General features: G+C 45.4%; 1 protein-coding gene across 1 annotated transcript in view; it reads left to right on the forward strand.

Moving 5' to 3' along the window:
• Positions 1–19,527, forward strand: part of Fras1 (Fraser extracellular matrix complex subunit 1) — a 337,326-nt gene that overhangs the window by 150,351 nt on the left and 167,448 nt on the right. The window contains exons 18-19 of the mRNA XM_037208856.1: positions 5,478–5,618; positions 9,236–9,379. Coding sequence (XP_037064751.1) covers positions 5,478–5,618; positions 9,236–9,379 — 285 coding nt within the window. The remainder of the gene's footprint in view (positions 1–5,477; positions 5,619–9,235; positions 9,380–19,527) is intronic.

Raw genomic sequence — 19,527 nt, forward strand, 5'->3', positions numbered from 1 at the left:
CCTGCATGGGTCTGCACCGGGTCCTCTGCATGTATGCAGTGTGTGTTAGCTCGGTGTTCTTGTTAGACTCCCAACAGTGGGAGCGGGTATGTCTCTGACTCTTTTGCCTGCTCCTGGCACTCTTTTCCTCCTGTTGGGTTGCCTTGTCCAGCTTCGGTGTGAGGGCCTTTGCCTTGTCTTATTGTATCCTGTTTTGTCTTATTTGGTTGTTGTCTCTTGGAGGCCTGCACTTTTCTGATAGGAGATGGAAGCAGAGTGGACCTAGGGGGGAGGGGAAGTATGGGGGCGGGGCTGGGAGGAGTAGAACTGTGGTCTTGGTGTATCATGTGAAAGAAGAATTATTTTCAATTTTAAAAAGTAAAATAATACACTAATTAAAAACTAAAAATGAGAGAGAGAGAGAGAGAGAGAGAGAGAGAGAGAGAGAGAGAGAGAGAGAGAGAGAAAGGCATATCAATCTAAGGCCAAAGCAGCAAGCAGGCTCAGCAGGAACGGCTGTCTTCTCTGTGGCTCTGCTGTAACTGCCACTGTCAAGCTGGCTGGACTTTACAGCCAGCTAAGGACTCCCTTAGTGCTGGGTCTTTCAGGGTTTATGCAGTTCGTTTATACCTTCTCAGAAATATACTTAGCCAACAACCGGAAAGCAGGCCTCGAAGAATGTTGTATCAGTGGAGGAATTATTCATAGAGCTTTCAAATGCCTTCCAGATAGGCCCAGCGATGGGGTAAGTCTTCCTTGAAGGAACTGAGACTTTGGACAGAATTCCTGCAAGGAAATAGTCCCCGCAGAATGATCGTTCCTAATAAAAGTCACTGGAGTAATGTAGGCATTTCCCAAACCAGCACACAATTGAAGTTTCATGAGATCGTTTTTAAAGATCTAAATGCATTTGCTCACGTAAAGGATTCCAGAGATGAAGACTCGGGGAGTCTCCATGCAGCACTCGCCTCCTTCCTGTGAGCTGTGGTGAGCAGGGGCCGTCTATTTGAAACCTCCTGGGTGATAAAGGGTCTTTCTCTCGAACTTCTGAGTCTGCCAAACTTCCACCTTGCACGTCTTTTTTGCTTTCCTGTTTTGTAGGAAATAATAACCTCTACTCACAGTACGCCAGGCTGCCACATTGACTTTGTGACCAAATAGAATCAAATAACTCAGGTTTATGCTCATAATGCCTTAACTTACTTTGCCCCAGTTTTCAATTCCACAGCGATGCATTCTGATTCCTATTTATTAAGGCTGTATAACAGGAAGACCTGGGGATTCTAATGGTCTTAAAAAATGTAATGTAAGCATATCAGTGCTATCATAGGTATATTTATTTAGGCCTATAGAAAACACTACTGTTTCAGATTGCTTCTCCAGTCATCCTGGGGAAAGAAAAAGCTTTGTGTTGACAATATGATTTAGCTGGGTGTTTAAAAACATTGCCACCTGATGTTCAAATACTCTCTGTTTCATTTTGTGCTTAGAGACTTGTGTGTGTGTGTGTGTGTGTGTGTGTGTGTGTGTGTGTGTGTGTGTGTGCGCGCGTGCACTGCAAGAGTGCAAATATGCACACACCATATACTCATGTTAGGGGGTGTACACCTATGTGTGAATACTCCCAGACCAGAGGAGGATGTTGGGCATCATGAACACTCTTTGCCTTCTTTCGCTAGGCTGGTGACTACCCAGCCCAGTATACTTCTGTTTCTGGTCCCTAAAGCACTGGGGTTGTGGTTACATAGGGATCATGACCTTCCTTTAAAGGTTTGCTGGGGATTAGAACTCAGGTTCTCGTGTTTGCATAGCAAGTGCTCTTACCTGTTGAACTGTCATACCGATCCCAAGATGCCTCCTTTTATTTGCTTAAACTTTAGTTTACTAACCCCCCCCACCCCCGCTGCCCCCTTTGAAGATTCTGAAAATACTTTGGAATGAATTTCTGTCATCTATACTACTATACTTGAGCCATTGACAAAGCAGTGGGAAGACTGTATTTATCAAGCCAGGACATGGCCCCGTGAGACTGGGCACTGGCCATTGCTTGGTAGCAGGGGCCTGGGACCTCTGGCACAGCTGTCTAAGCTTTAGGTGCTGGGTGACAGGTGAGACAAGATGTTAGGGTGGAGATCAACAACCAGACATCAGCCAGTGAGAGTAGTCTCATACTTCAACAGTCTATCCTTCAGGACCTGGCTATCCTCACGGAATAGCAGTTTCTTGTTCTGTAAAGATGATTTGTTCCATTATTTTAGGGGTTGATAGAATCAGACATCTTGATGGTGCCAAATTTCACATGGTTCTGCCAAGTCTGCAGGACTTGTAAATTTTCAGGGTGTTTGATGGAGGAGATAAGAGAGAGAGAGATGAGCATTTCTAAAGTCTGGAGGGTTTTGTCCATTTGACAGGGACTGGGGTCATCTGGACGGGCAGGATCCTGATCTGGGCCCTCTTCAGCACAAGTGTGAATTAATGGAAGAACTTGTAGAGGAGGTGTTGGAGGCTTGGGTTTTGGTTAGTTGGCCTATGAAACTCACACTCCCAAGCTAATCGCTTACCGTCTTCAGGAATATAGCCCTGGGAGGGTAGTTTCTGCAGAACAAGCATTTTTTCCAGCTGTCAAAGAATCAGAAATAGAGAAAATAAAAACACATAATTAATACTCTCAGCAGCAGTGGGAGACACTGTGCAGCCTGGGAGTTCTACCTGCGGGCCTTTACTCAGGCGTGGCTGGGATTGCTACTTAACAGTGCAGAAGCTAATTGCAGGATGAGTCAGTATGAAGCATTGGGTTCATTTAGAAAGAGATAGTGTGTGCTTAGATTTTGGCATGGGCAGAGAGAGAGGGAGGGGGACAGGGAGGAAGGAAGAGGCATCCAAGTTTTAAAACGAGCTCTAGATATGATTATGTCGCTTTTGAAGTTACTTCTCTCAAAGGGCATAATTTACAACCAGGTTCAAAGATTAAGCAGTCTAGAACTTAAGTAAAAATAAGCATGAGCTGGTTTGCTTTTGCAAATGAAATCCCAGTGTGGTTTCCTGGGTGCACAGTGTAAGCTTGGGGATGAGAAAGGATTGAAGGGAAAGGTTAAACTCAAAGGTCTCACACAGTGCAGCCTTACACATGGTTTATCTGCTGTTTAACTTTTGACTGAGATGTCTCTCAGAACAGAGATTACTGTCTATACAGGCGACTTTCTCCGTGATGGTTTTTCTCCTTTCTCCTTCTTCTTCTTCTTTTTTTTATTTTTTTTTATTTTTCGAGACACGGTTTCTCTGTGTAGCTTTGCGCCTTTCCTGGAACTCACTCTGTAGCTCAGGCGGGCCTCAAACTCAGAGAGATTTGCCTGCCTCTGCCTCCCAAGTGCTGGGATTAAAGGTGTGCGCCACCACCGCCCGGCTCTCCTTCTTTTTTAAAGCCATTTTTCAAAAAACAAATTCATGCCTGAGGTTCTCTGTCTGTGAGTACGGCCCCATGAAATTCCACCCCCTCTATTAACATGGAATGCCTGTCTATGGGTGGTCTAGTTAAGGTCTTACTTAGGCAGCCGTGTTGTTGATGTATCACCTATGAAGCTTCCCTGTCATTTCTAGGAGCCACAATCTCACAGCACATTTCCTGGTCCTCTGGCTCTTAAAATCTTCCTGTCCCTTTTCTGAAATGTCCCCTGAGGCTTTGGTGCTGGAGCTGTGTTGTAGATGTATCCCCGGGGACTGGGTACCCTATGAACTGATTTTCTCTGCAGTTTTGACTAGTATGGTTTTCTGAATTGCTCACCATCTGTTGCCCAGAGCAGCTTCTTTGATGAGGGTTGAGAGCTACGCTTCTCTGGGGGGCAGGAGGATAAATATTTAGAATGCAGTTAAGTATTATGTTGATGTACTGAACTGGTAGCAGTGGGTTCTGCTCGAATATTCCTCACCTCACTGGCCCTGGGTGGGTTTCCAATATGAGGCATGATTTCTCTCCTGCTGATTGAGCCTTAAGTCTAGTCGGACAGCTGTTGCTTACACAAAGATGTGTGTGCCATTATTACACCCTTAGTGATTTCTTGTCATGAGGGTCACTGTTAGTGCTTATAATCATCACAGCGGAGTAAGACTATTGATGGCTTCCCTCCCTTTGCAGCTTGCATAGCACCTTCTAGAATTATGAAAGCTATTCCTTGGGGAGGAGTGTGGGGGTATTGTGTCCCCCAAAATATTGTGTATTCTAATAAATTTATCTGGGGTCAGAGAACAGACAGCTACTAGATACAAAGGCTAGAAAATGGTGGCACTCACACCTTTAATCCTAGCATTCCAGAGATAGAAATCCCTCTGGATCTCTGTGAGTTCAAGGCCACATTGGAAACAGCCAAGCATGGTGACACACGCCTTTAATCCCAGAAAGCCAGCCTTTAATCCCAGGGAGTGGTGGTAGAAAGCAGAAAGATATATAAGGCGTGAGAACCAGAAACTAGAAGCATTTTGGCCTGGTTAGGCATTTGGCTGGTTAAGATTTGGCTGGTTAAGCATGTGGCTGGTTAAGCTTCAGGCTTTTGAGCAGCAATTCAGCTGAGAGCCATTGGGATGAGGACACAGAAGCATCCAGTCTGGGGAGACAAGACCAGCTGAGGATCCGGCGAGGTGAAATAGCTGTGGCTTGTTCTGTCTCTCTGATCTACCAGCATGGACCCCAATAACTCGCCTCAGGTTTGATTTTATTAATAAGAACTTTTAAGATTCCTGCTACAGAGGAGGCTTTCGGGGTCCCTTAAAGGTCTGGTGAATGCCAGCTGAGGTGTTCTTTCTCTTTGTTCCTATGACACCTCTAGAAACTTGTAACATTGTGCTGTTCATAATTACAGCCAAGGTTTATGAAGGTCATACTGTGTATCTAGAGATTGGACATGCATCTGTCCCGTTGCAACATCGAAATTTATAGAGGAGGGAGCAAGAGTCTCAGATGTTTCCGATTTAGCTGAGGTCACAGAGCTGCAGAGCAATGCTCACTTTCTATACTAGATTTTGCCTTCATCCCACACAAGCGTGTCCTCTAGCTTTTGTGACTGACTTTGTATTGATCCAGTGTTGATGAACTCTTTCCATCCTGTGTACACTCCGCCTCCACCTTAGAATGGGCATTGTGTGAGCAAAGCAGCCCCCATCACACACACACACACACACACACACACACACCCTCTCTCTTTACTTCAAACAGTCTTTGGAGCAGCCTGGTTTCCAGAGTGACCAGTATCATGGATAGGAGAACTATTCATGGTTTCTGGTTCTCTATTTGACATCCTCCAGCATGGGGAGAAAGTTTATGACTAAGAGTTGTCTGTCTGGCAGCTTTTGTACCTGACTTTGTAGGATAATGCCTTTAGAGAAAAGTATATGTAGTGTGTCCTGGTATTGGGAAATCCAAGTGAAGAGACAGAGTGGACTCCAGTGAGGCAACTGCTGTCCTCATGTGGAGTCGTCCTAATCAGCTCCTCCGCTCTTCTCCTCAGCTTGCGACCCCTCCTGCCTCCTGTGTGCAGGGAAGAGCCCTCACAGCTGCACGGTCTGCAGGTCTACCCATGTGCTACTGGCTGGGCGCTGCCTCTCCCAGTGTCCAGAGACCCACTTTAACCTGGAAGGTACCTGTACAGGTGAGTGTGTGGCCTGCTGGGACAGAGCTCCTCTTCTCACATCTGCCCTTCCTGGTGCAACCAGACATTTGATGAAAGACTTCATCCTACCAAAATCCCATTCTCACACTCGACACTGTAAAGGGGTAGTGTGAAGAGAACAAGGGAATTAATCTTCCCATGAGGAAGCATGGTGAGTGTGAAAATGATAAACAGCTTTGTCCTGTAGACTGTAATACTTAAATAAACTCACTCGGTGCTGGGTTTCTCTTGTCTGGGAGACAATCACACCAAGAGAACTTCTCTCCTAGAGTAAATAAAACACTGACGTTGTGTAAGAGCCAGAGTTGAGCTCAGCATCACTCTTAGTTACTTTGGCTCTACTTAAAGCTTAAGGCTCATTTTTTTTTTTTTTTGTAGTTATCTCAGGAGTCTGTGCTCAGTGTACCAGATCTGAAAGTTCAGAATAAAAAAGAAAATAGGGCTTGGAGGGCGGAAATCGCACAACTCAAAAGCAGTAACTACTAACCCGGTGATATGCTCTTTGAGCTATCTTTTATGCCTGGTGTCCAGTAACTGAGAACACATTAGAGATGTGTCTTTTTATATTATCTCCAAATAATTAAGTTATAAGTAAATCCCCATATTATGAAAAATCATAGTGAGCACTGTGGGTATTTACATAGTTTTTTTGCCATCCTGTTCTGTATACTCTGCTGTTTTTAAATCCCTGTTACTTTTCCTCAGAAGAGCAGGAAGGGTTTGAGATGTGGGATTGAGACAGACTCGTTCAGGAGCCCTTTCACGTTCTCTCAGTGAGGCTCTGCTCTGGTTACCTATTGCCACCCAAAAGTAATGGCTCAAAACAACAAGTTAGTTGCACGTAAACAACGTGTTGTTATCTTTTGCAGTCCCTGGGACCCATAGGCTTAGCTCAGAAGCTCTCCCTTCGGATCCTTTAGGCAAGTTTAGATATGTCAGTAAGTTAGGTGGGTCAAGAATCCCTCCCGCCCCCATTTTCTGAGGCTAGTTCTTGTGCTCACTGAACTTCTTCCTCACAACAGGGGGCAGTCTCCGGTAGTTGGCCTTTCTCCAAGCCAGCTGTCTTTCCTTGAAGAGAATATTTCAAGAGACCTCAACAGAAGCTACTAAGCAGGAGCTTCTTGGGACCTCACCCCGGGAGCCTCCCTGGCCCTTCTCCGCTGTTTAAAGCAAGGCAGCTTAGTTTGAGGGGTGAGGTCGCAAAGTAGCTTGGCTGAGGGATGGGGACTTGGAGACCAGCTTCAGAAGTGTGTGTTACAGAGAGCCAGGCACAAAGTACCGCCAAGGACCGCAGAAAAAAGCAAAGGAGAAATGAGGTGTTTATTTCCTTCTTTGATGTGTCTTCCCAGTTTAAGAGCATCTCTATATTCCATAACAGGGATTGCTGAAATTACAAGTTCAGATTAGTAAAGCATTTTATTGGAATTGGCAAAATAGTAAAACTTAAAACCCGAGGGTGGTACCTGCAGGGTGGGAAAGACAAACACATTCTCTCAGGAGTCTAGTTTGCTTCCAAAAATAGACATTTGAGGCTAACTGATAGGCAGAAAAGCTTGTTATGATGAAATCATTGCCCGAGTATTTCTGGAGTCAGAAAATGCCTAGTAGACTTATGAAATATTTTAAACTATTTTGTCTTATGTGTATAAGTGTTTTGCCTGCGTGTATACCTGTGTACCAAGTGCTTGCCTGGTACCCAGAAGAGGGTATCAGATCCCCTGGAACCAGAGTTACAGACACCAGTGACCTGCCATGTGGGTGCTGGGAATCAAATCCAGGACCTCTGAAAGAGAAGCCAGTGCTCTTAACCACTGAGCTATCTCTCCATCCCTGTGAAATATTAAAATAAACAAATAAATAAATGAGCGTGTATTAGATTCTTCTGGCCTAAACTCCAAAGAGCAAATGTAGTGTGAATTTGATATAGATGACTGGATATCAGTGTTATTTTTATTCTGCAATTTTCTTGTTTCCCCCAAATACCTTCCTAATCTCTGGGCCCTGGGCAGTTTTATTTTAAAGTACCCATCAGCTCTGCAGGGTAACGGCTTGCTTTGTCCTTAGCTTGCTTTGTGCCTTTGAAGATATCCTCTAACTTGAGAAGCCATTATACAGGCCCCTGTGGTTCCCTTGTGTAAACCATGTGAGTGTGTAAACCATGTGAGTGTGTAAACCATTTGAAGGCGGGCCTCTGTTGCTCCACATCTTCCCTGTCAGAGGATGGATGGTCTCACCAGAAGCAGGGCACACAGGTCACTGCAGACATTCTAGAATGTGGGAAGACCCGGGTGGTAGAATTATCCTTGGAATGCCAGCATCCTCTGGACGGTTCTCAAACAGAGTCTCGGGAATGTGGACTGATCTAGTGTGCCTTCTAATCAGCAGTGTGTTTTCTTGTCCCCACCCTCTTTTGAAGAAATACCTTACCTCCTCCTGGCCTCTTGCCAGAAGGGAGAGGCGTTTGATTAGAGTTGCAGTCTGCTTCTTGGCTCCCACCAGCCCCCGGAGGAGGAGGAGTGTTTTGGTGTTAGCAAGCTCTCCACAGCACCTGCTCTCTGTCCCCACCCCTCGGCACCAGACAGGCTTAGATCTCTTCTTCCTGACTAGGAACTCAGCTCTCCTGCCACTTGCCTTGGCAGCCTGGGCCGGTTGCAGGTTGCAGCCATGACCTGCCTGGCTTCCTCCCTCCCTGTCTGTGTCTTTATTACCTTCTCCTGTCAGAGGCTCACCTGGATTCTTACACTGCTGCGCCTCTTGTTAAGTTGGTGGTTTTCTGAGGAAGACGTAACTTTGCCATAATTTTGTCTAAGGCTTTGAACTTCAGATGCAGCATACGATAACCTCCAGAAGGAAGATCGTTTTTCTGGTCTTTGTATGTAAATAAATATTACTGATTAAACTGATTAAAAAAAAAAAAAAAAAAAAGGATCTAAGACGAGGCCTGAAGGTAGAGCCTGGCTGGTAACCCGCTCTGGTGGGAAGGCTCAGTGCCATGTGGTGTCTGGTCCCTTGTTGTCTGCCAGGAGTTTCTGAAAAGCAAAACTCCCCTTTCCTCTCTCTCTCTCTCTCTCTCTCTCTCTCTCTGTGTGTGTGTGTGTGTGTGTGTGTGTGTGTGTGTGTGTCTATCTGTCTGTATCTGTGTGTGTGTCTGTCTCTCTCTTTGTGTGTGTCTCTCTGTGTGTGTGTCTGTCTCTCTCTTTGTGTGTGTGTCTGCCTGTCTCTCTCTGTCTGTCTGTCTGTCTGTCTCTGTCTCTCTTGTCCCTCTCTGGTGTTTTAAAGTAGGAGATGCTTGCCAAGCCTCGATTTGAATTTCCTAGTCACATATATGAGGAGGTCCCTCTGGAACCGGGTGACCAATGATTCAGATTTTTATAGCTCTATATCCCTGTTCTGTTTGTGGACAACATTCTCTCTTATTCCAGAAATGGCAGTTGTTGGGTCAAGTCTAGGTGTGTGGCAGGCATGCTCAGGAGTCTTCAGCCGACAGCCAGAGATAGACATCTGTGGGGTGCATGAAATAACACATGCATGTGCGTGCTGAACTGTGTGCATACTGAGCTGCTGACTCTAGTCCTGCCTTTTGTCCCCCTGTCCAGCGTGCCACGCGTCCTGCCGGCAGTGCCAGGGCCCTCTGGAGTCCGACTGCGTCTCCTGTCACCCCCACCTCACGCTCACCAGCGGGCGCTGTACAACCAGCTGCAAGGAAGATCAGTTCCTGAACCTGGTTGGGTACTGTGCTGGTGAGTGATGCCTCTTTGGGGTCCTGGGGAATTCTGGGGCAGCTTCGAGGGGCTTCATACCAGGCAAAAAGGGTAAAGGTCCGTGTGGCTCAGACTACAAGCACTTTTTTCCAGGAACTGATTTCAATATATTCCCTCAAACACTTGGTAAACAGGGATTCCAATGTAACCATTTTTGTTTGCTTACCTTCCTCCCTCCCCTCCCTCTCTCTCCCTTCCTCCCTCCCTCCCCTCTCCCTCCCTTCCTCCCTCTCACCCCCCTCTCCTTCTTTCTTGTTTTGAAATAGGGCGTCATTTCGCCCTGTTTATTAGTCACTTTTCTTATTGCTATCATAAAATGCCAAAGTGACTTGATAAAGGAGGAGTATTTCGGCTCACAGTTTGAGGACACAGTCCATCACGAATGGGAAAGTCTGGTGCAGGAGCTTGAGATGGCCAGTCCCATTTCACCTGCACTGGGGAGGCAGGGAGAGACAAATGTTGGTACTTCCTTTCTTTCTGGTCTTCTTTCCGTTCCAGACCTCACACCCATGGAACAGTGCCCCCACGTCCATTCACAGTGTGTCTTCCTTCCTTAGTCTTCCTTGGAAACATGCTCTTAGACACATCCAGAGATGTGTTTCCATGGTGATTCAGTCAAGCTGGTAATGAAGATTCATCTTCACGCATAGTCTGGGATCAACTTACTGTGTATCTGAGGATGGCCTTGATCTCCTGATCCTCCTGCCCCTGCCTCCCCAATGTGAGGATTACAGAGGCACACCACCACATCTAGCTTCAGACAGACATTTAATAATGTTCTTGTAAGTCCTGAAGAAAATTGAGAGTCTCATAGAATGGAGAATGAAGTGATGGTTATAAATACTTTTGTATACATTTTAAGGTACCAAAAATGTATTTTCAAAACATTCATTCCAAACATGTTTTCCCCATGATTATGTTATCTGCTTTTTGATGGGAATCTTTACCTAGGCACAGAATTTTAGGGAGGTTCAGCTAAACGTCGACCAGTTTCCTCCGGAGATGAAATGTTTTTCTTCTGCATTTTAGAATCCAAAGGAAGGGGGAGAGAGAGGAGGGAGGGAAAGGGAGGGAAGGACTTGGAATGTCAACAGCGTTGGAATCACACAACACCTGTGACTATGCACCTAGGCATCCACAGAACAACATCAAAATATCTGTTTCTTAATCTACTAATGGATAGATTCTCAGACTACAGGGATAAAAAGTGGGTTACTGACCCTGCCACTAAAAAGAGTAAAGGTTATTGTATATTCCACCGTCCTCTCTAAATTGTAGAGAAGTTTGCACAGGGGTGCCTTCAGCAGTGACTGCCTTTTGAGGAGCTGGGCTGGGAGGCATTCTGGGATGGGCATGTAGATGGGAAAGATGAGCAAGTAAGATCTGGTAGGAAGCTGACCCAGCTATGTGGCTTATCCTGGGGCAGGAAGGAACCTTGGCTCAACGTCTACAAAGTAGACTTTGGCTCAACGACCTGCAAAGTATATATATATGGCCAGTGAGTCATCCAACAAGAGTGAAGATCAGTGCTGATGTGCACCACAGGAACAGGTTGGGAAATTTAAGTTGGGATCAGAACATAGAGAGTCTGAAGTTTCAGGCAAAAGTTGAGGCTGGATCTTGAGCACCGTGAGAGTTTGGGGGAGAGCTGTGCCTTGACTAAGGGTATGCTATGTGCAAACTGTGAAAGATAGGTTAGAGTAGGAATGGACTGGCTTAAGGGATACTATTAGTGGTGGAGTGTGAACTATCCCTATCATGGTAGATTTTCCTTTTCCAGTCTGTTTTGCACATGAACCCTAAAACTTTTATGCTATGACATATTTTATAAATAAATGTTTCTATAAGGAGATTGAAAAGTTTTAATAGTTAATGGGCTCTGTACTCTCTAAAGTTCAGAGCACTCTTTGATGGTAAGTTAGGTGATTAGGAGCTGTATTTTTTTTTAAGGCTAATAGGGACCATTATAACAGAGAATCATTGGACTCGACTGGACTTTGGAGTCCCATGTCTCAGAAGAACAGGCCTCATGAAAATGGGCTGGGGAGAAGCCTTGACTGTCTGTGAAGTTGGGAGTGTCCTGATTTTAAATGTCATCATCACCCCTTGCTCAGAAATACTTTTTTGCATGGGGGTGTTATAAGTGTATCTCAGTTATGAAGCCATCAGAAAGGTGTTGACGTAGAAGTTTACTTCGTCACTAAATGTATGGCTTTCTAAATATTAGTTCATCGAGTGTTTAGTAAACCCATGTTCCTTGCCAGGGTGGCTGTGTCGGCTCTGGGGATAGAGATGACGATGTGTTGCTTGCATCTAAGAAATGTAGCTTAGTGAAGGATGGTACATTTGTTTTCCAAGGCTACCATAATACCAGAGACTGGGAGAGTTTAACAGCAGAAATGTATTTTCTCACTGCTCTGGAGGATACAAATCCAAGACTGGGGTGCCCATAGGATGGGTTTCCTTTAGGTCTCTCCTTGCTGTAAGATGCCTGCCTTTTGAGACCATCTTCTTTGGGGGTAGGGGACAGGGCAGCCTTACTCTGTAACCCAGACTGGCTTGGAGATCATGATAGTTTCCCTCCCTCAACCCCCAAGGGCTGGGATTACAAGCAGGGCCTGGGAAGTTTTTAAGCAGGTGGTGTCATCGTTGCCTTCTGTGAGGAGAAAGATCATAGAAGAAGCTGAGGCCAGAAAGACCTGTATTAGATAATTACGGGAGCCCCAATGAGCTTTCAAGCTAAGGGTGAAGGGGAAGGAAGGGCCCTGGCCTCTCTGGATGTAAATGATACATTAGATTTTTTGCTATTTGTCAGCAAAAATGCCCAAGAGGGGCAATTTCATGTGGTTTAATTTAATAGAGCAACAGAAATAGTTGCTCTCTTGCCAAAGTGGCAAGGGAGCAGGAGATTCACCTGGTGTCCTGGTGTCAGGTCATGGACATTCAGGGATGGATTTAAACCTTTGCCCAGGACAGGAACAAGTGTTAGAAGCCATAAGGAAGACATTTGCATTTGGACAAGTTGGACTTGGAGTGACAGTTGGACATCAAGGGTACTGTCCTAGAAGAGGTTGAAGGGACACACGAATAGCTACCAGCTCAGTTCCTACTCACTGTTATCCTGAACTGAAGCTCCTAGAGTTTTATTTTTTACATTGAAATGTTGCTTTAAAAGTTCCCAGTAAGTGTTACGGAATTTTTCAGACGACTTTGATCTGAAGGAAGGTGAGGAACTGTGTGGTGACAGGCCAAACAGGCTGACACATACCCTACTATACAGTGTCCTTACAAGTGTCTATGGGGGCCACAGAGAGAAGGACCCTGTCTGCCCTGTCTGTGGTATATAAGCACCTTTCAGGGGGCTAGGATTTAATCTTGGTATTTATTCTCAATCATCAACCAAGACCTCTTAATTGCACTTGGCTGTTCCAAAAGAAAATTCCACTTAATCTATCACACAGACAAGAATAAACACATGCTGGGAACAGGTCCAGTCACCTCAGTGTTATGTTCACATATGGAGATGTCATATGTGTGGGGTGGGGGTGTTTCCTCCAAGTCTGTCAAAGCAAATAGATTGTTAGAAGATTTAGGTCAGGGCTGAAGGTGTTCAGGAAAGAGAAATGAAGTGGGATGGGAAGCAGGGGTGTATCAGCCTGTTACAGATATGGCTAAGTGCTATGGAAAGGCAGGAGTTTGCTTCATAGTTTTTTTTTTTTTTTTTCTTTCCACCCTGCACATCTCAAAATTATCAAGAATTTCCAAAGCCTGGGGTGCTTTCTCTATTTGTCTTTCTCAGCTAAAAGCTTTCTCCTGTTCACAGAAGAGGGTGAAATTTTAAAAAAGCACAGAAAAAGCCCTAAGGGGGAAATGTCCAAGTGCAGACACATTATAAAAACTATGCCATGGGCTTTGTGAGTGCCTAATAGGATGGCTGGGCCTCTTAGATCTTTCTGGAAACGATGAGACTACTGAGGGTGATATTGCTGAGGATGTAGCTGGTTCGTTGGGATGGTGGAACTCCAGGGAGTTAAAATTTGATTATTCCTTGTGTGGTGATGTTTTAAATTCTGGTTCACATCCCCCAATCTGTATAAAAGCATAAACAAAATGAAAAAAAAAATACTAGTCTGAGAAGTTTTATATTGCACAAAGTTTAATTCTAAAGGTAGTTATAACTGTGAAATGTAACAAAGGCTCTTGGCCAAAAATTGGGGGAACGAAATACACTTCTTAATTTTTTTAGCCTGGCGCTTTGGTTAAGCGAAGTTAAGCAACTTTCATTGCTGCGGGAGCTTTAGAGCCTTAAGGTGTAAATCACTATGATAACAAGGGCTAGATGGCATTTCCCGGGCGTCTGACTGAATACCCATCCCCTGGCCTCTTATAACATCTCACAGAGGTTGCCAGTGTTTTCCAGACCCCTCTTGGGGGAAGTGCTCAACTAATAACTGGTGTTAATATTTTAAGTTATTCATTGGCAACTACTAAAATAAAATGGGACTATTAACCTGTCTCCCCTCCTCTCCTTTTCCTTCCTTTTGTCCTTCCTCACCCCTCCTTCCTTCCCTCTCTTCTTTCTTCTGTCCTTTTCTCTGCAATTAGACAGTGGAATCACCCCAACAGCTAGACCATTGTCACCATTTCCTTTTCAAAGAGTACTGCTGTAATATTTTTTTTCTTCCAAATCATTAAGACAGCAACACCCTCTCCAGCCTTTTTGAGTCATTACTGTGGTTTTTGGCTAACATTTTTGAAAGTAGGGCTCACGTGGTCTGGTGATCCTGTAGACACGCCCAGTTTAGCCGAGCCTGGGTCTGCATTCTGGAAGAAGCTGCTAGGGCTGCATTGCTGAGTACTAGTTGGGATCTGAGTTAAACACAGAGGCGCGCCTGGAAAGGAGCCCTGCAGGGCCCCATGCTCCCACACTCAGACACAGGCACAGGGACGGTTCTATTTCACAGCAGCTCCGGTCACAGGGAGGTGAGCTGGTGCTGAGAGGATGAGAGGGAGAAAGAAAAAGGACGGATTTTAAATGTCTAGTGGTTTGGTGGCAGTTATCTTATTTGGATCATCAAAATCCTATCCATGATCCCTCAGTGCCTGACTCCGAGACTTTTCCTTCCAGAACCAGCTTCCCTTTGGCGTCTTCCGTGTTATAATTTCCCTGTGTGCGGATTGTTTCTTCTATGTGGCACTAACTAACTCGAGTTCTCTGCAGGGGATCTGCGTGGGTGTCTAATAATAGGTGATGCCCCTGAGGACGTATGTGAGAAGTGCTGGGCTGATTGCTTCTGATGCAGTTTTACCATTTCATGAAATTCATGTGATCTTCAAGGGAGGTGGTAATTCAGTCCTTGCTTTACATATCAACAAACTGAGACGCAAGAGAGTTAAATAATTGATTCAAACAAGAATGGTAGAACCAAGACCTGAATCTGGTGACTGGGATTTCATAATTCACCTTGTCATTGTTGAATCCTACAGTGCTGAGTACTGACTGAGCACACATGTTAGGGACTTGGGAACAGGTATTTTTGTTCTTCTTTGCTTGCTTGCTTACTTTGGTGTGTGTGTGTGTGTGTGTGTGTGTGTGTGTGTACATGTACATGTGTGCATAGTGTTTGAGTGTGTGCAGTGCAAGTGTATATGCATGTGTACATAGGATAGCCTCCGGTATCATCTTCAAGAACACCATCCACATCCACCTCCTTCGAGACAAAGCATCTCATTGGCCAAAATCATCAGTTAGGATAGACTGGCTGAAGAATGAGTCTCAAGAATCCTGTCTCGGCCTCTCCAACACAGATTACAAGTGCATACTAGACCATGCCTGGTTTTTAACATGGGTTCCAGGAATTGAACTCAGATCTTCATGTGTGTGAGACAAATATATCAATGACTGAGCATCTCCCCAGCTCTGTATCAGATGTTCTGTGCATCTGCACACATCTAGTGTTTGTCTGCATGGGCGTTCGTGTGTGTACATGTATATTGACATGCACATGAGCACCTACAGGTCAGAGGTTGATGTCAGGTGCTGTTCTCGATCCCTCTGCCTCACACTTTTGAAACAGAGCCTCTCCCTGGTCCTGAACTCCCTGGTTCAGCTAGACGGGGCTGGCCACTTACTTCCAGGCTCCACTCATCTTTCTTCCCGGCACTAGGATTATGTGTGCATGCCAGCATGCACGGCATTTTCTGTGGGTTCTGACGATCCAACTCTCTTTCTCTTGCTTGTACGGCAAGCACTTTACAGACGGAGCCACCAGCCAGCTTCTGGCTAGAGGATGAGAAGATGGGTTGGCAGGGATGGTTATGATGATGAGAGATCTTAGAGAGGTATTCTTAAAAAGAAATTGTCAAGACGTCCTTCTGTGAATGCTGAGGAAAGCCGATCAGGCTGCTGTGGGTGTCCCGGCTACGTAGAGGCCCCTCCTCTATGATATTCTAGCTAACTGAAGAAATGGAAAAGAAAAACACCCATGCTAAATTTTAATAATCTGTATCAGTCCACATCTACTTTAACCTTTTAAAAAGTATATGTACTTACAGTGGTAGCCAATAGGTGTGCTTTTCTTTTCTCTTGGTAGCACATACATTTGTATGTGTTTGCATTATTAGAAGGATCTGCAAAATTGTCGCATTTAATGGTTAAGTAGCATTTGGTAATGTTGGCCATCCCCCTGCTGTGGTAGCCATTGACCAACAGGGGACAGATTAGCTAGCAGGTTAAGTACGACTTGCAAGGCTACAGCTGTGACTAACTATGCTTTTGTTGTTAGTAGTAACAATGGCACACTTATGGATTTACAATTTCCTAAGTACATTAGCTTCTCACTGGATCAACCTTAAAACCCTACTGTGGGGTTGTAATGACTAGAACGTTCCACCGTGTGGCTTTGGGAATAAAAGCACAGTGCCCTGTCTGTTTGACCAGTACATAGCTTGTGCTTGAGGAATGCTGGGTACTGGGGCTCCTGGGGGCCCCATCCCTCTCTGCTCTATGGTAATGTGACGGAGGAGCTTTTTTCGTAGTGTGATCCATATTCTGGTTTTTATCTCATCTTCTTCGCCCTCCTCTTCATTTCATCTGGCCCTGCTCTCTGTCTCTGTGTGCCTTCAATTTCCTTGTGCCTTCTGTTTTTTTTTAACACTCGCTCCTTTATTTCCCTTATCTCCTTCTCTTGTAATATACTTTCTTTTCTGATTTCTCATCATGCCACCCTATCTCCTATTGCTTGAACTATGAGTTGTATATCCAATCTCTTTCTGGAGCTTTCAGTGATTGTCTCCTCCTTATGCTCTCAATTTGTATTCTTATTTAAGAGACCACAGGGTCTGCAGAGGGATGATTGAACACTTCAAGGCATTTCCTTTGTTTGAGGCTTTTCAAAAAAGAAAAAAAAAGACATGATCTATGCTTAAATTGAGGGCTTCCTAAATTAAAACAAAAACAAAAAAAGTAAAGAGGAAAAAGAGCTTGTATTTCAACTTTTGTGTGACTTCCTAAACAACCCCCTACCCGGCTGTGGTAAGGACAGATGACCTTGAAGTGTCAATCACAGGCTTTCGTTGTGGCCACTGTTGCTGCTGCCCGGAAGGACAATCCCAAAAGCAGACAGGGCTTTTGTGGCAGAACTTAGATGTGGGCATCTCTTCAATATTAAAGGCAGTAGTGTTCTACGACTACACTTACCTGATTTTTCCCATGCACTTGTAAGTAAATCTCTTTGGCTGACTTGCAGTGAAGAGAAATACTGACTTCGTTTTAAGCATATCTTCAGCATGAATGTTGGTTCTGATTGGGCCCCCTACATAAAAAAGGTTTTGAATTACTATACACCTGCTCATCACTTAAGTCAAGCAAGGGTTGGTCCCTTTGATCCAAGGGTTGGGCCTGTGGTTGTTGATGCCTCTTTTTTATAAGTCAAGAAACTGGAATTGGAGATGTGAATACATTTACCCAGTTTCACAGCTGCTGGCCAGTGCATCCAGACTTTGCACCCAAGCAGATCTGCTTCCGAGGGCCCATGTGTGGCCTTAACACACAGCCTACTCTGCACTTCTTGGCAGTCACTTAATTTACCTCTTTTAAATGTTCTTGGGCCTTTGCCCACACACCCCTCCAACTCCTCTGGACTTCTTCCTCTATTCGGCTCTCTGTTGACATTACTGCCCAGTCACAACTCAGCCTTCTCCTGTTGTATGGAGGAATAACAGCGTCAAATATAGCACAAACCAACCTCCTTTTTCTTCTCGAATGCCTCTGCATTTCCATCCTTTACTTCCTTTCTGCCGCCATCTCTCCGTGAGCTGACTCCTCCAGCCGCTTATTTCCTCTTCCCTTTTCATGCAGCCCCTTCCGGGTTCCCCTGGGACCTCTGCTCCCTCCACCTCATCCTTTAGGACATCCTCATCTCTCATCCCAACCGCTTGGGTTCTGTTCCAACTTGATGGACTCTCACTCCCCTCCACCCGCAGGAACTCCAGACTGAAAAAGGTCCAAGGAAACCCCAGTCTTCATGCCATGCCCACAGGCTATTTTTCTTTCTCCTTGTGACTCTGGTTGGTCCACAACTCATTTGGTAACCAGCACAGTTCAGATCCACTGAGCGACTCCTGTTTCCAGGAGCTGTGCGGCGGCTTTTGTTCCTTTTCTCTCTCCCTATTGCAGAACCCAAGCTGACGTCTCCCACACGGTAGCCTCATCCACCCCTGTGGTATCTTTCCTACTAAACTCTCCCACTTCTTCCCAAGACAAGGGTCAGCCTTTAAAGTTCAGCTTTGGCTTATAAATTAATAGAAGACCAAAATGGTAGGGTGGTTCCCATTGCCCCCCACATTAATGCCCTTATCCTGATTTCCAAGGCCCATGTTCTCCTTTGATCCCTGCGTGCATGTTAGGACTCCATCTGTACTAATTCTTCTCTCCATCCCATAGTGATCCACTCCTTTATGCTTGCAGTCTGTTGCGTAGTCTCTCCTTGACAGGGATGTCTTCAGCGGGCATCATTTACAAGCATCGGCCAAGTGCCCAAGTTGTATGCCCTGTGTGTAAAAGATGCCCCGGGCTTCCTTTCACCCCTTACGCATGAAATAAGACAAGCCTCATTTCCATCAAATGTCAGTGCATCTTCCACTTCCCTCCTTGTGCCGATGGCTTTCTCATTATCCTGTCATGAGCGTCTCCTGGGAAGGTTCCCCTCCTCTTCTGCTTCCTGTAGCACCTTCCAGGTGGCCTCTCAGCCAGCTGACTTGCCGGAAGCACTGATTGAAGAGAGTCACTCTCTATTTGGAGCTAAATCAAGTGCAACCCAAGTTGGATGCAAGGTGCCAAGATATATGAGGGCAGGCAGTATTCACGTCACGTGTCTGTAGCGGGAGCTGCCCCCAAACTGAGAACTTTGACATTGCCAGTCACTGCATCCAGCTGCCTCCGTCTTCACGCCCTTCCCTGGGCCCCTGGTGTAGCCTGCTCGGTAGGAAGTTTGTCAGCACTGAGTAGGGAGCATGGTCCTGTCAAATTAAGGTCAGTCTGTTGGGACGGGTTTCGTTTGGCCAATCGAAGAGGAAAGCGGTAGCCACGGGCACCGGATGGAGTTTTCTTTGCTGGTCTGCTCCATTGGTTTTGCTTTGTTTTATGGCTCTGACGCTAATTCAGACTCTCTGAAGGAAAAAAGAAGAGATCATTTTTAAGCACTTTTGGGTGGGCTGAGCCCAACATAATAATTAAAAGGTAGAGGCATAGGTTGCTTCTTTCTCTTCTGCCATTCATATTTTCTTTTTATTTCTTGGATGCTTATTTTATGAATTGAACTCTATCAGCTCTTAACAAGGAATCAGAATTCAAATCCTACACTGTTTGTTTGTTTTTTTCATACATTTTCACAATGAATTTCTGTCACTTTCACCCCCATTCTCCTCTCTGTCTCCTGCCTGCTGGAGCCTCCTTCTCAGGTCTTCTCTTACTTCCATGGCTTCTTTTTAATGGGTGGCCCACTGAGTTCAGTTAGTTCCATCCCGAGCACGGGTAGATTATAGAGTAAAAATGCCTGTCAGTGATGGCGCCTCCTCCCCCAACTACCTTTGTGGGCCAGTTGTCCCTCAGGAAGCGGGGAGGTCTC

This window comes from Peromyscus leucopus, chromosome 10, assembly GCF_004664715.2.
Source record: "Peromyscus leucopus breed LL Stock chromosome 10, UCI_PerLeu_2.1, whole genome shotgun sequence".
Lineage (NCBI taxonomy): Eukaryota > Metazoa > Chordata > Mammalia > Rodentia > Cricetidae > Peromyscus > Peromyscus leucopus.